Source organism: Papilio machaon, chromosome 4 (genome assembly GCF_912999745.1).
Source record: "Papilio machaon chromosome 4, ilPapMach1.1, whole genome shotgun sequence".
NCBI classification, from domain to species: Eukaryota; Metazoa; Arthropoda; class Insecta; order Lepidoptera; family Papilionidae; genus Papilio; species Papilio machaon.
Genome location: NC_059989.1, coordinates 6,878,415 through 6,891,871, shown reverse-complemented (window position 1 = coordinate 6,891,871; position 13,457 = coordinate 6,878,415). Strand labels below are relative to the sequence as shown.

Genomic DNA, 13,457 nt, shown 5'->3' with positions numbered 1-13,457 from the left:
ATGTAGTAGAGTACGCTCCACTTCGTAGGGAATTGTGAAAGTATAAACAAGCTCGCCAAGGAAATTGTTCCGCGAAAACGTAAAGAAAACATTTTTCAAAGGAAATACAAATCTGAAAAAGTCTTCGAAGTTTTCTTAGTTTCGTATCTACTTTCAGTATATATTGTAGGCAGGTATCAAATTAATTAAAGAAGTTTGACTAACAGACATTATCATCTCCCTGCCCTTGTCTCACTTACATAGAGTCGGCGCACCAGGTTTTGATCGATCTATCTTCAGTTATTGCATTGGGCCTAGCACGAATATTTGTGACAAGCGTTATCGACAAAATTTGTATTACATTTTGTGTAATTGACGATGACGATACGAAGGCGCTTGTAGAAAATATTCTTGCTAGACCCACAGTTGTTAGTCCCTTTTTATTCATGCCACCTTTCACGCGATCCATCCAGTATAAGTAAACGGACATGTCTGTCTTTATTTTTTATTACCAGATATTTATTTTATATCAAATTTTATACAAGTAACAACACTTAATACCTTTATAGCACTTTATAATGCATTGTAAAGTTCTCTCATTCACGCGAAATACTAATTATAATTACCTTGGCAATGATTAACTGCCGTATTTTCCCCAGCTCAAAAGCGTCTGCCGTTACTGCATTCGATATTGAATCAAATTGTTTGAACAATAAGATCACAAATCTGATTACAACAGTCATTTTTCTTTTTAATTTTTCATCTAAACATTAAAAAGGTGGGGCAGTAGATCGAGTCATGATTTTATCAGTATTTAACTTAATTTTAGACGCATAGAATTTCTACGCTTATTACCTTGTTATTTAGTACTTTAATATTGTAGAACATAACTCTATCTCTATTAATACCGCTCCACCTAGAATATATACATTACTTTACAAGTAGAATTATTTTTAATAACTATAGAAATAAGACAAATATAGACTAGAAAGTGAGACGTGCTTCCTTAACACTATTGAATGAAAAATATCCCGTTGATATGGTGGGTCAAGGTTTATTTTAATGACCAAGTACCATATTCGATTTGGTTAATGGTAGATAGTGCAACAGTTGCGTCAAAAGTCCTGCGCAGACAGTTTACAGTGTCGAGTAGATTGCGGTAGGTGCGGTAACGCAACCCTACTTATTAATCACCGAGAATAATTAACACTGTAAATGATAAGCTTTTATCATAACTAGTAACAGTTCGTATTTATTACGAAGGGTTGTACAGATAGCAGTTGACTCATCCTGTGTTTACGTAAACGAATACTATGTACATTGATCGAACAGTAATTATTGTAGCTGTATCGACATACTAAATTATTTTTAGCTTTCTTAACTTAATGAGGAAGATATTTTTACAGTAATTATTTTCAACTTAACTGTACTGAGGTTATTGAAATTCCGATCCTTTTTCATATAAAATTAAAGACAATTAATGAGGAAATTGGCAACTCTTAAATAATAGAATTTCCACACTCTCCTTCTAGTCTTATTTGAAAAGATTTCGTCGATTTGTTTCGATTGAATGTTTGTTTGTCCGAGTAACCTACAAGCTTGCCACTTCGGGATGTGATTATACTCTTGTAGGCGCAGTCGGGCCGCTGCCGCTGGAACGAGGGCGCCGGATCGATAGCGGTAGACGCAGACACAACAAGCGCGCCTCCACGCTTCGTTCACGCCTTGGTATTGCCTCACCCTCCCTCTCCCCATACCGACTCCCCACTACTGCGTCGCATGCCATTCTTGAAGAAATTGGTATACTTTTTTATACGTGATGCGATTTCAATTAATATAATTGAAAAGTCAGAACATTACTACGTTCACCTAAGAAACTGTGTTTTATAGTTACGAGTATAATACGAAGTATTAATAAGCCTAATTGACTACTTTGCAGAATACAAATTGAAGGTTTGGCTATAGGACTGGAATGTACAGATAAGGATAGATAAATATAGACAAAATTAGACTATTGATTAATGTCTATATGTACATATAATCTCAAAAACATCGATCTAAAAATGAACTTAATACATTCATTTCATATTTTTCTGTAAAAAGAACAAAAGAAAGTACATTGCATTAATGACACTTATTGTAGAAAACTGTAAAACTAAAACAGTTGTCAACAGAGATCGTCTTCAAGAGTTAAGATCAACAACATATATAATAACTACAACGATGGAAGTTGCCGACAGAACACCTAAACAAACATGCAGAAAACCAGCCATTGTATTCCGTCTCTTGACCCCAACCTGAGTACGGAATATTCTTGAACCGAATACACTAAAACACATACGATTATAGTGTACTCTGTACCAAATATAAAAATTAAAAACTTGAGAGTTGTCAAGGGACACCCGAATGGAACGAAGCTCCTTTCAATTAATTAGTGAAGGAATTGTAATATTTTTTTTTTAAAGTCGCGACACCACACTGTTCAATGCGAAATAGAAATGAAAATATCTGGCTTGCTTTCTGTAAGAGAGAGAGAGAGAGAGAGAGACAGACAGTGAAACATGCGACGCCGCACAGCTTACAATAGCTTACTATAGCAAAAAGTGTCGTGACAACTTTTCGTAAGAATTTTTCCCGTCTAGCCCCCTTTCACAACGCGCGATAAGGAACTTCGTTCCAATAAATACATCTTTATTTTATATAATGGTTGACGCTTACTTCAGTCCGGATTTGCACTTTTGATTCAGAATAGTGATGTCAATGATACAGCGAAGCACGTATCAGGGGCATCACTATTCTGAATCAATTTATATAGATACAAATATATAACTTTACTCGTTTCATTGATGTAGATCCATATTAATCGAAGTCTAAAAAAAGGAGAAAAAACTATTATCTAATATATAAAATTCTCGTGTCACAGTTTTCGTTGCCATACTCCTCCGAAACGGCTTGACCGATTTTGATGAAATTTTTTGTGCTTATCCGGTATCTATGAGAATCGGCCAACATCTATTTCTCATTTAATTTTTTTAACTGCGCGCGGACGGAGTCGCGGGCGATAGCTAGTATAATTATAAATTAGGTTTAAAAAGTGACAATATAGAATATCTGAATGACGTCAAAAGATGCACGGCTGTAATAATTTTGTAGGTATCAAACACTTATAGAATCATATAACATAATTGTTGGAGAATGGTTATCTTTTGTGGAAACATTCGAGCTCCTTTGTTACTACTTTTATGATTTTATGACACATTTATTTTCACCGATTGGTAGTAAAATATCTACACGAGTCTCATTTGTTTGTTCCGCTATGGTAATGCAACGATTCCAATATTTCCTGTAATAAAACTAGTTTATGGAACATTTGAGTTTATTAATCTAAATGATTTTCGTTTGTATATCATGGTACATGTTTCTAAATTAAAACTATTTACATTTTATAGCGTCTTATAGATGCAGCAACTTGTGAATATAAACAGAACACATTCCTTGATAAATCCATTTCTCTTTTCTTGATATAAATTCAATCGAGAGAATACTTTATCTCAAGTTTTATGAGCTTGGTTGACTCATACGATTATATATACTTCTTATTATAATTAAAATTATCATTGTTGTTATAAAGTTAACGAAACATCAATTCCATGCTCAGTCCAGCAAAGTCGCTTGGGTTCCTGTTTTTGGGTTCAAAAATAATGGACCAAGAAGAATCGATAAATCACATAAGCTAAACTTAGGGTTGCCCTAAAGGGACGTCAAGACTCCATTAGGAACTTTTGCTAAATCAAAAATTATGATATCTCTATTCTAGAAGAATGGAAATTCAGAGAAACAGTGAAAAACGAAATTAAAAATTATGAATTTGAAAGATTTGAAATTTAAAATCGTAATTTGTTTGTCCTATTAAATTCAGTTAACATAACACTATCCTCCGTGTAGATACAAACGACATTAAGATCGTAATTAAAGTTCTAAAAGATAAAGCCACCACCTCAGAGTGGGTGGGCGGAAATTTATGGCCGCCATAAAAAGATGCACAAAAGCCTCCTATCTGATGGAGCCCTAATTAGCACCGGTGCGCGCGAATAATTCCAAGACATTACGTTAAAGTTATAAAAACCCTAATCTTTGCAGTTTATTAGCTATTTTCACATTTATTTCATACGGACCAAATTACTAAAAGCGCAAAAAAATGTGATAAGATAATGTTCGAATTGACCTTCGAAATCGATATACTTTTTTCAAACTTAATTCGTATCTAATTTAGCGTCCCAGAAATTACAATTTATGTCTTTTGTCGTTTTATAAAATGACACTAAGTTCTACCAACATAAATGAGCAACTTCTAATGTAAGTTATCACATTAAACTTGTAATAGTAATAAAACCATTATGCAAACTATCTAACTTCTCCATTGAAGTGTTTGGCTTTATATTCAAACTCGTAAAGTACTGAAATAAGATTTTGTGAACTAGTGTCGTCTTCATAGTTCTGCATAATGTTATTCTAATGTCATCAACTTTAACAAGTCACCATACTAAAAATCAATATTAATTAGTTAACCTCAAAATATGACATAGTTTCAAAATATATAGCGAAAATATTCAGTCACTTAAATCTTAAAAAAAATAACAAAAAAGAACTGAAATTATACCCTATCATGTTGATCTAAAATAACACAAAAAATAATAAGACAGTACAAAAGCATAAACTTATTGTTTATGAAATTAATGTTTTCTGTGACCTCTATAAAAATTGTATGTATGATTTTATTAACCGTGGGTGGGTGTGGGTTTACTCTGCACAAAGACAATTCTCTAAATGCGAGTTACGTAACATCGTTTCTCGTCTAAAGAAGGTTTATTTTGAATGCGTATAAAGTCTATCTGTATAACTTTAAAAAACATTATGTTTTATTTTTCAATAGCATTTTGAATTAAACCTAACCGAAGACCTATAGAAGTAAATCTTTTTAAGGTCTTTAAATTTGAAATCGACATCTCTAAAATAATAAGCTATTGATTTTTGGGTCGCTTCCCTAAAGTACATTTTACTGGCTGGTAAGAATACAGAATTTAAAATCTAAAAGTACAATTTTTTATTCTATTCTTTACGATAAGTATTCCACTGAGGTGCTCATCCACCAACTAAACCAAACAACTCTACATAGACAATTGCGTGATTATAGAGCCTTGCCACTGCAATAATCCGGGCTCGAAGCCGACAACTTTCGCAATAATCAGTCAGTCATGACACACATTCATGATCAAACTGATCATGTGTGCTGCCATCTTGTGATAAGTGCGCTCTAACAATTGGTACTCGTTGACAGTTAAGTAATGTCTGGCGCAAGCAAAACCCGTTGACGAAAATAATATCTCATATCTTAAAGATGTATCGCATATGATATTCTATTCAGACATTCATGATGCAACTGCATTACAGTAATTATATTTTTAAACTGGTTACAAACTAACTAGACATCGACGTACAATCTAACAATTGTACAATACAACAAGAACTTAAATGTTATTTCTCATAAAAATTTGCCTCGGTTTTAAATTGAATTTAATTTCATGGTTTAAGTACCACAGCAAGTTAACATTCAATAATAATAATACGAAGTATGTATTTTATTCAATAAAAATAATTTATATTCCATCTAGATATCAACAGAGTACAATTCCCCGCGGCGCTGACTACATACTGATAAAATTGCAGCGTGATTTGTTCGCACGGATTCCGATCTTTGTACCTCCCCGATCTGCTCGCTGTAACGCCAACTATGTGGTGGTAGTATCACAGAATTTTGCATCCAAAGCCAGGACAAATTGCATTATCCAAGCATTCTTGCTAGTATCAGTATTGATAGCTAGCTTTTCGACTTGGGTGAATTATAACGAACCTTGTTGTGCACATTTATCTCTGATCTTATTTACAAAAGATTGATAAATTTATATACTAGGGAATAATAAAAAGAAACTTCATTTGTAAGAACGACTTGGTCCTTGAATTTCTCCAGAGTGTTGCATACGTAATGCGATGTGATCCAAGTCACGGGAAATGTCATTAAAGTTTTTTTTTAATTAATTCAACGTCGCCGCGTGTTATGGATTAATATAGAAGAAGATTCTTGAGGGTTATAACTATTTTACGTTCGTATTTATTACAGAGGGTCTGTTAGAAAATGTAATTCTCTCTACATTTATACACTTGAGTTCCGTTGTAGAGTTGTAAGTCCTTGAGTGTAAGAGTATTCTTATAGATTCATAAATCGGCAGATAAAGCATCCATGATTGTAGCAATAAATTTCTAGCTTTTATGCATAAACAAATTATTAAAAATTTCAAAACTGCGTGGTTCCTTAATAAACTATAGCGATTGCAAGTAAATCAAAGTGACAATGCATCCCGTGGGAACAATAACAATTTGCAAAGCCTGAGCCTAGCAGGACGCGTCAAGCTCAATAATGCATGAAGTCTGCCGTACGTCCGTGCAGCCGACAGCCGAACAGACTCTCTAATTACGACAACACACAAACTGTACATTCCCACTGCATCGTACAGTACGACCTAAAATCACAAATCGAACAGCGGAATTTTTTTGATAACACAAAGTGATCACTATGCACAGTCATCTGCAATAAATTAGACGGTTTCAAATTCTTTGCCTGCTTGTGTGGAAAGTGTAACAGGACTAGAATTAGCCTCGGAATAGATACTAAAAATCAATAAGTGCCTTACAATGAGAAAACAAAAAGGAAAGCATGTGCTGTTGACAACTTGAAAGTTAAGATATAGCCAAGGGTGTCCCTGAGGTATGAAACAAAGGGAAAGTTCTTTTAATGTTGTTGATATTTTTGTGATAGAGAGTTAATTGTAGTGATCAGCAGAGAAAGGCATGCCGGTGCAGAAGTGGGCTGCAGGCGTCAGTGGGTGAGCGTGTCGAGGTCGTGACGTCACGCGCTTTCTCTGCGCATTGGCCAACCGCGCCGGACGCATTCTACCCTTGATGAATCAATACTTGCATGTATCATGATTGAAAATGCTATCGATAGCCACATTTTCTGCGGTGTTCGGAATCCTTGGTACGGATGTAATAGTAAAGATTAATTAGAGAGCAAAGGAGAGCCTAGGCATAACCTAAATAACGAAAATTCAAGGTGACTACTTAATTCAACGAATTTAAGTTTGGTAGTACAATATTTTTTAAAGAAAAAATCTTAATTATTACTTTTCCTACTCAATCAATATCTATGCGTTAAAATATCTAAATTCTAGTGAACGCTTTGTACTTTCAGATAAAAGAAAATGTTGAAAATAAAGTTTATAGTTTCCTATAAAATTCAGATAGCGAACAAGCATTGAGAACGAATAAAGATCAACAGTATAGTTTGTGCATTGTCGAAATAGCCCCGCTAGACAGGTCAATATTCACGTACAAAGAATTCACAGCTAAACAATCTAGGTCGTTTACACATGCAACCTTGTTGAGTCGAACGTTAGTGCATCAGCATAAAAAATCGATAAGACGAAGTTGTTTTTGAAAAATGCTTTTGATGTCATTTCGATTTGTATCAGACAACATATTAATGTATTGAAATTCACAAGGTTTTTACTTTAATGTATTAACAATTTATAATGTTAATTAATTTTGTTTACGAATATAAAATAAATGACAACGCCCGTGACCCAAATAAAATCGTTAAGTCCTGCCACACAACACCCACTTTTTCTTTTTTTTTACACTAAACGCAATTCTTTGAGGTCTTTATCCCACCTAGAGTAATGTTACTAATATTATAAATGCGAATGTTTAGATGTATGGATGGATGTTTGTTTGAAGGTGTCTCCGGAACGGCTCAATGAATCTTGATAAAATTTGGCACAGATATAGAACATAATCTGGAAGAACACATAGGCAATTTATTAAGTTTTTTTAACGTCGTTTTTTGAGAGTTTGAGACAACTAACTTAATAACTAACTTCATATATTGGTTAAAGAAAATTTTATTATAGTCGATTAAATTATTATAACATTTAATAGCTTCAGACCATTTATTACAACTTTATTACTAAGATATTAGATGCATGCATTATTGTTACGATTGCAAGATATTTGAACAAAGAAACGTAATAAATATGTGAGTAAAGTCCAAGACCATGCGAGTTCGTGTTTGATATCTCGTATAACCTCAACGTTATTAGATCTCTTTGTTCTTTACTTGAACGTTGAAGCAATTTATTTCGTTAGTGCTCGCTACGATCTATCGAACAGATAAAAGATTGTGTAGGGTCATGGGAACTATATGTTAGGTCAGGTCACGTTTGTTTTAAATTATCGCAACGTGCCAAGGAAAAACTATCTTTCTAGATTGTTGGTTCAACTTAAATAACCACTTTACACTTTGGAGAGTATCTGAAACACTGTTATTCATCTGTATTTAAAAAAATAACACATTTGATTCGCTTTTTTAAGGACACAGCTCTGTGTCAATAACCATAAAAAGTTTTTGTTGTGAGAAAATTAGAAACAATTTAAAATTCTGTTTGTAATTTTGATTTATTTCACGTTACCACGTTTGCTATGCTCTATTGTTGTCCACTGTTATCTTAATAGACCGTGAAACTAGGCAATGACTTCAGACATATTATCAGTAATCCTTATCAGAACACGACAAGGAATCAAATAACTAGACCGTAATGATTCACGCAGAGAAAAGGAAGTGCGTAATGAAATTACTATTTGTGTCTTGACTGCGACTAAACATATGTATAAAATTTCATAATATTGTTAGTCATTGCTTATTTGCCTTTTAAGTTTTGCATTAACCTACAGGCAAACTACAATGAAACTCGATTTAGCCTGCAAAGTAGCAATCATCGCACTTATCTTAACGTGTGAGGCTTACATGGAAAAAATACGTATTTTTGATGTAAGTTTAATATTGTTAACAGAAGTGTGGAGCGCGGGCGGCGGGGCCGGCAGCGCAGCAGCATGCGGTAGCAGCGGCATGGACCTGAAGCACGAGGTGGCGTACCGCGGCGTGCTGCCCGGCCAGGTGAAGGCCGAGCCCGGAGTCAGCCACAACGGTCACCCGCCTGGCGGCCATCCTCCCAGTGGCCATCCGCCCAACGGCCACCCGGCCAACGGGCACGTGCGCGAGTGGATGGCCGGCGGCGCGGCAGGCGGTGGCTCACCCTCACCGGGCGGCGCCGCACAACCCCAGCCCAACAACGGCTACTCCTCCCCGCTCTCCTCCAGCAGCTACGGACCCTACAGCCCCAATGGAAAAATAGGTCAGTTACTAGTTATTTAGTTTCGATTACTCACCGTAGACTAGTGTTAGTTATTACTTGAAAATAACGGTTATTGCGATTGCATATAACTCTAGCAACTGTTTCACTTTCGTTATAAACACCTACGCGTACTGTAATGGTCTCGTCTCTACGTTAAACAGAGCTGGGCATTAACTCGTTAATCCGTTAATCGTTAATTAACGAAGTTAACATTTTCCTTAACGGATTAACTTTTAAGTTAAATTCAAAAAGTGTTAACGCTCTTGTTAACTTCCGTTAAATTCTACTTCCGTTAATTTAGTCCGTTAATTGTTACAATAGACACTTATTGACGTGTTGTCATTTTATTTAAATTATGCATCAGGCTACATTTGTAAGTTCGGCTATGTTCGGCGACCGTCGGCGAGTCGAATGGTGAACGAGAACGAGAGAGAACGAGAGCGAGCGAGTGTGATACGTGTTATACAATACACCGAGCGGCCGGGAAAGACGTGATCAAAAGAGTACCGCAGAATCCTTGTTAGAAAATAGTGAAGATTTAACTAAACTTACCTCTATCAAATATTGCGAAGTTTAGGCGCTAGACACCTTCAAAGTTTATTAATTATTTCACATTTACACAAATATCTCGAAAAGTCTACATTACATTTTATTCACATTAAAATTGGTTTTCATTTATTTAACATCACTTTTTTTTAGAACATGATTTTGTTATAAAACCAACATAAGGTACGAAAGTACTTTATTCTAAATACAATAATTATACACTTTGTCTTATACGTGAAACGCAAAAAGCTAGTAAAAAAGATAAACACTGCGTTGAATTGCAATCAAAATAATCAAGTGTGCTCTTCAACGTCGTAACTAAATTACAACTAAACTTTGTTGGCGACGAAAATGTTTATTTTAATATTGAAGTTTAAAGACAGCAAAAAATATAAAAAATAATCGTTTATGGTTCATTTGAAAAAGCGTACAAAAAGGATTTTTTTGTCATTGCGTAGATAAGAAACAAACAATGAAAAATAAATTTAAAAATACGAAAGACGAAATATGCACGCAATAAACATTCCTCAAAAACAAAAGGGATTTAGGTGTTTATTACCGTCGTTTGTTTTTTTTGGGGCTTCTTCATAGTCAACGAAAAATAATTTTGCATTTTAAAAATATGAACAAAGGATCAAATGGACAGCCGCACAGAGAATGCGATAACGAACTCGATGGATTTATGGCCCAAACCCTTCTAATGGTCGGGGATGCACGTGCGCTGCGCAAAGACAATAGCGAAGATAATTTGTTTGTTTACAAAAAAAAAGTATACGATAAAACGAGAAATAATGAGGAAAAAGATAAAATAATTATGTTAGTGAAATAATGTTAAACTGTGTTATACTAAAATTAATATATGAAATGTCGTCGGCACAAGTGACCTTTACAATAACATAAAAAACAATCTCAAACAAAATGCACTCAAAAGTAACAAAATAATGTCATGAAAACCCTCTAAAGAAAGTTCTCTTCTTTCTTGTAACATTTATTGTATAATTATTGTTATTTCGCAGTCGGTGTCGGCCGAAGTAAATAGGTGACATTTTATATTTGAGATGTATTAAACATACTTACGTTTATGTCCCTTCTTACTGCATTTTGTTTGAGATTTGAGATTGATATTCTTTTGAATATTACCATAATACGAGTATATCTCACTGTTTAATAGAAAATTTGTGTTGTCCAAATTTAGTTAGTTCTCTAATTCCGTGAAGTTGGATGGTCGATAAAAAAATGACTGAAAAGGTCAATTGTCCATCATTGTCAGTGAAGTATATAAGTGTGTGTAACTAGTGCATGCTATGTCATTAATATCGTACAGGCAGTAGTACATCACCCCAATCGTCAAAATTTTATTTGAGTATATTATATAACTAAACTATAGATAGGATTAGCGCTCGCCCGAGATTTCGTAAGCGCAGTAAAAAAAATAGCCTAAGTTCTATAGAAAGTCTTGACAAAATCAGTCCATGTGATTCGGAGATTATTCGTATGGCCATTTCCCGCTTGCGCCCTACATTCGTAATATAAACCAAAATTAACTTTAACTGTTAACTTTAACTTGCGTTAAATTTTCTTAAATTAAACGCTTTAACGATTAACGAAGTTAAATTTTTATTTAACGAATTAACGATTAACGAAGTTAACTTTTTGATTAACTGTGCCCACCTATGACGTTAAAGAATAATTGCATAACCATTCCTCTGATTGATGACGATAAATTTGTTACTCGTTCACTTATACAAGATTTAAATTTGAATACATCATGTTTCATAACTGTTACAGCTAGCATATGCCTACAAAAGTGAATGTAGACTTTTAATTTCATCACTTGGAGAAGACGAAAAATTTACGGATAATCATATACTAAACATCATCCTTATCTACACAAAAACTACAAAAAACCTCTCTTAAATAAATAAATGGTGAATTAGATGCCATAAACTCATGATCTATAATTCGTAACCTCAACCGTCTTATTGACTCTACAAAACTTTACATTGTCTATGATTTCACTGATCCACATAAGGTCGGCATTGTTTCAGATAATGTAGTAAGTAATTATGTAACAGCGGGGGTTTAACGCTATTTAAGTGTTGACCGCATTACATTTTTCATTAGCAAGGAACTACAGTAGACCATTTACTAATAGCCTTCAGCCATTTCTTACGACCTCGGGTAACTAGCAGGTGGTAAAGTAGACATGACTTAAAACTGTGTTACAGTTTAAATAGGTTTATGTTGTACTAGCTGTCGCCCGCGGCTCCGTCCGCGCGGAATTAAAAAAGAAAGTAGCCTATGTGTTCTTCCAGATCATGTTCTACATTTGTGCTAAATTTCAGAAAAATCCGTTAAGCCGTTCTTGACATACCTTCAAACAAACATCCATCAATCCAAACATTCGCATTTATAATATAAGTAAGATTCTTAAAGGAATATGATCTTTTGTGGCTTATTTTTGAATCATAAATCTACATTAAAATGGTATGTTTGGTAAAGTTTTCAATTAGCAATAAGACTGTTATTGCTAATGTTATAAAGAGGAAAGATTTGATTGCATTAACTACACTACTATTCCGCGCGGACAAAGTATCGGGCAAATGCTATTTTCCTAAAATTATTAAACCTTGTTTATTTATTTTCACTTAGTTCTTTTCTTTCTTATTTCGATGTTCAATAAATGAGATACATGCCATCGTAATCTGCTAAATAATTATACAAAAACGATATTCGAAAAAAATGTTCTAATCAAAAATAATTTATGTCTCGACCTTAATGACACAGAGTAAGGACATTGAAAGCGTTATCGTGTCGCTAAACAAAATAAGACTAGCAATTTGTCTGATTCTACCGCGTGACCCTGTTTTCAATGATACGCAGAAGAAGTCAGAGGTCATCTTAAGCTGGGTAATATAATTATCACAGCTAAAAGGATTTTTCCGTGTTTAATGTTATCACGTCAAAGGCGATAGCGGGGGCAATGACCTAAACGTTGCGTGATGTAGATACTTCATACCGCAACTCGTGCGATAAAATTACTTCTGTGTAAAGGAAGCTGATTTGCCTTGATAATGTATTAATAGTTTCAAGTTATTACCAATATCAGAGAAATAAAAATTATTACAAATGAAAGTCTGCGTCCAGCACTGGCTATCTGGATCTATACCTTATTGAGAGTTCGCATTGCCGAAACCTTTACATATGTGTTTATAAACTAGTTGTGATCTCAGTTTTTTATTAGAGAAAGACACTAGGATACCAACGGTAATAATGACGATCTAAATAAAAAAAAAATCGATTACCAGTACCCAACTTCGATCAGTATTTGTCAGGTAAATAAAACTTTTCCACTGCATTTTATTTGAATTTAAATTAGTCACTAGGTGTAAAGATAGGTAAAGTTCTCGGACCGCAGAAATAATATTCTAATAAACACTACTCGTACGTAGCGTTGCCAGGCGTCCGGATAAAGCCGGACCTACGAGGGGAGGTCCAAAAGTTCGCGGAATGGAGGGGATGGAGTGGGGATAGGGTAGCTCGCTTAGTGTCATACTAATTGGGCACTCATAATTAGTATATATATAACATTTCAACCCTATAGTGCCATTCGTTTACGAGTACTCG

The 13,457-nt window shown here is 34.5% G+C and overlaps 1 protein-coding gene across 3 annotated transcripts in view; it reads left to right on the top strand.

Annotated features, from left to right (window-relative positions):
- The window catches only part of LOC106720335 (ecdysone receptor), a 179,268-nt gene that overhangs the window by 76,348 nt on the left and 89,463 nt on the right, over nucleotides 1–13,457 (top strand). For all 3 annotated transcript variants that reach the window (XM_014514977.2, XM_014514978.2, XM_014514976.2), the window contains one exon: nucleotides 8,943–9,284. In XM_014514977.2, coding sequence (XP_014370463.1) covers nucleotides 8,999–9,284 — 286 coding nt within the window. In that variant the 5' untranslated portion in view covers nucleotides 8,943–8,998. The remainder of the gene's footprint in view (nucleotides 1–8,942; nucleotides 9,285–13,457) is intronic.